The sequence below is a fragment of the Orycteropus afer genome, unplaced genomic scaffold (genome assembly GCF_000298275.1).
Source record: "Orycteropus afer afer isolate SDZICR_OR568_19922 unplaced genomic scaffold, OryAfe1.0 scaffold00926, whole genome shotgun sequence".
NCBI lineage: Eukaryota > Metazoa > Chordata > Mammalia > Tubulidentata > Orycteropodidae > Orycteropus > Orycteropus afer.
The window spans coordinates 278,866-282,086 of record NW_006922513.1 but is presented as its reverse complement, the minus strand read 5'-3'; the positions used below and the strand labels follow the sequence as shown (position 1 = coordinate 282,086).

The window sequence follows — 3,221 nt, the reverse complement described above, 5'->3', positions numbered from 1 at the left end:
GTAGTATGTCTTATGGGGACTGTTTCTTGTCTCCCACTCCATTAGACAAAAATTACAATTGAATAACGATCAAAAAACTAAAAGCACATGGACAAAAAACACATCATGTAATCACACTAACAATAACCAAAAAAAGAGAACTGGGAAAAAGAACAAGAAAAAACAAGGACACCTGCAATATCTGGGGATAGGGCACTAAGGGAAAAAATGTAGAGAAGGAGAATAGTGAAGAAAAAAATGGGAAAAATGAAAATGAAAAACAAGGAATGGGGTTAGCCACGAGAAAAAAAGGGGGAAAAATTAAATTAAAAAAAAAAATTTGAACCAGGAACAGGGAAAAGAAAAAATGCTGAAAACCAGGACCTGGGATGGGAAGAATAAGAATAATATAAAAAGGACAAAAGTATTATTAATAATAGTTCTTTTAAAACAGACAATTATAAGCAAACTAATCACCAGAATAAAGAGTGCGAAAAAGAAAAAAAATAAAATAAGAGAAAAAAAAAATCAGTGGAGGACAAGGCAGGGCACCCAGACTCTGTCTGAGCACACAGACTGTGATGGAGTTCCTGTGGGCCCAGAAGGTAGGTGGGAGTGTGGAATGGCCACACCTCCATTCACCAAGCAGATGTGGGGTATAAGAATAACAAGAGGAATGTCGCATCTTTTCAGTCTTGCAGGTCTGGAGTGTCCTTGGGGTTGCTGGCAAGCCGAATGTGTCCTAAGCCCCTGGAATCTGCAAGAGCGCTGTCTCTTTAAATATCCAAAATAGTCAAGCCACTTGTGAACATTCAAAATGGCAGCATCCTCCAGACAGGCAAAAGTCCACAGCTCAGCCCGCGTTTCTCTTCACCTTCTCCATTTATTCCCCAGCCACAAGAGCAGTCCTCTGTGCAGTCCCTGGCTAGCAAGGCTGATTTTTTAGGTATATCTTAGGTCCTACAACTACTCGGCACTCTCAAAGCTGTCTGTGCCGGCCGTCAGGATCACTGCCAGACCACAGCTCCATCCGTCTCCTTTTTTTGGTATTTTCATGCAAATTCTTCTGCTAGTTGGGGTTTAGGCCACTTCTATATCCTTCCCTTCAAGGCTCAGGGGTCCAGGATTATCTTCTGTGTGTGCTTTAATTGGTTTTCCTTTCCTTTTTGAAGAGGTTCGGTGCAGTCTTTCTGCCTCATCCACCATCTTACCAGCTATCAAAGCCATGGTATTTTCAATCACCTCATATGCATGTAAGCTCAACAATGAATACAGAAAACCGCAGAAGAATTGATGTATTCGAACTGCAGTGTTGGCAGAGTGTATTGAATATACCATGGACTTCCAGAAGAACAAATAAATCTGCCTTGGAAGAAGTATATCTGGAGTGCTCCTTGAAAGTGAAGATGGCAAGACTTTGCCTCATGTAGTTGAGACATATTATCATGCTTTAGACATGCTTCAGTCCCTGAAGAAGGACATCAAACTTAGTAAAGTAGAACATCAGAGAAAAAGAAGAAGGCCCTCAATGAGATGTACTGACACAGTGGCTTCAACAATGGGCTCAAACAACAATGATTATGATGATGGTGCAGGACTATATAGTGTTTTCCTCTGTTGTACATAGTGTTGCTATGAGTTGGAACCAACTTGATGACACATAACAACAACAATAAAGTGAATAAAGGAACTTATTCCTCAGCACAATCAACTGCAAAAGACCAAAAGGGCAGCATTTGCCCAAAAACAAAGCTCAGAAGGCAGGAAGGAGCAGGAAAGAAGGAGAAATGAAACAGGGAACACAGGAAGGAAGTAGGAAGTGTGTTGTTACATTGAGGAGATTGCAACTAGCATCACAAATCAAAATGTGTATAAACTGTTGAATGGAAAACTAATTTTCTCTATAAACTTTCACCTAAAACACAATAAAAAGTTCTAAGAAAACTCCCTCCCCACTGCATATTGTTTCTCCTATTAACATCTTGCATTCTTGTGGTATATTTGTTACAACTGATGAATCAATATTGATACATTCTTATTAACTAAAATCCATAGTTTACATTAGAGTTTACTTTTTGTGTTGTACAGTCCTATGGGTTTTGACAAATACTTAATGTCATGTGTCCACTGATTAACAGTAATTTTGAAATTAAAGCAAACAAGGTCATGATATAATTTTTGAAGCCTAACAAAAGTCAAGATAAAGAATAAAGTCATAATTTACTGGCCCAAAGATGTCTGCATCTATTTAAACACTTAATATATTTCTTCTGCTAGGAATAAAAACACTTACCTTGAACCACAACATCTGGCTTTGGTACAGTAGAAAACCTACGATTCAGGGGATCAATTTCTCCAGGAGCTAAAAATCCCTAAAGAAAAACCATAAAAAGGCATACTAGTAGTAAGTACATATTGAAAAAAGCTAATGTTTGGGGGTAAACCACATTCCAATGCCTATAAGCCTCCACCATAATATGTAAGAAGCAGGTATGGTTAGGAAACAAATACCTTCACTGTATGAAAACGTTTAAACTGCCCAAACTTGTATTCAAATTAATTTTATCTAGAGTTAATTTCTAGTGGCTACCACTTATTCTTTTCTTGGAAATAGGAAGGGTGTAAGTTATAAATAAATAAAGAGTGTTCTCAACATCCTCTGACTTCTGTGGGTATGCATATGATCTAGATTATCAGACCACAATGCTTATAATCAATTATTATATTAATTAGTCCTTTGTATTAATATTAATTATATTAATACTAATTAATTAGTCCTTTTTTCTCATCTATTAATATGTCTGCTACACTTCCTGCTCAGCAGAAATTTTTTTACTTGACTTCAGTTTCTGTCCTTTATGAAGTACTATGAACTCTCATTTTCCCCTTAAGAATACCACTCATTTCCTACTTAGTTCACTGTATTTAATTTATTCTAATTGAAAAAGAAAGTCACTAGGTAAGGATTATTTCAAACAAATTATCTGCTCATTTTCACTAGATTCATATTCACATCAAGTAAAGATAATCAAACAGCCAACCAAACTCACTGCCACTGAGTTGATTCTGACTCATAGTGACCCACATTGGGTTTCCAAGGCTGTAAATCTTTATGGAAGCAGACTGCCTCATCTTTCTTCCATGGAGTGGCTGAGGGGTTCGAACCACTGACTTTTGGTTAGTAGCCAGATGCCTTAACCACTACACTACCAGAGTTCTTTCAAAGAACCATCGCCACAGCA

The 3,221-nt window shown here is 37.5% G+C and overlaps 1 protein-coding gene across 1 annotated transcript in view; it reads right to left on the bottom strand.

The window, feature by feature from the left end:
• The window catches only part of PHKA1 (phosphorylase kinase regulatory subunit alpha 1), a 414,257-nt gene that overhangs the window by 226,746 nt on the left and 184,290 nt on the right, over positions 1-3,221 (bottom strand). Inside the window, exon 14 of the mRNA XM_007958330.1 lies at positions 2,273-2,351. Coding sequence (XP_007956521.1) covers positions 2,273-2,351 — 79 coding nt within the window. The remainder of the gene's footprint in view (positions 1-2,272; positions 2,352-3,221) is intronic.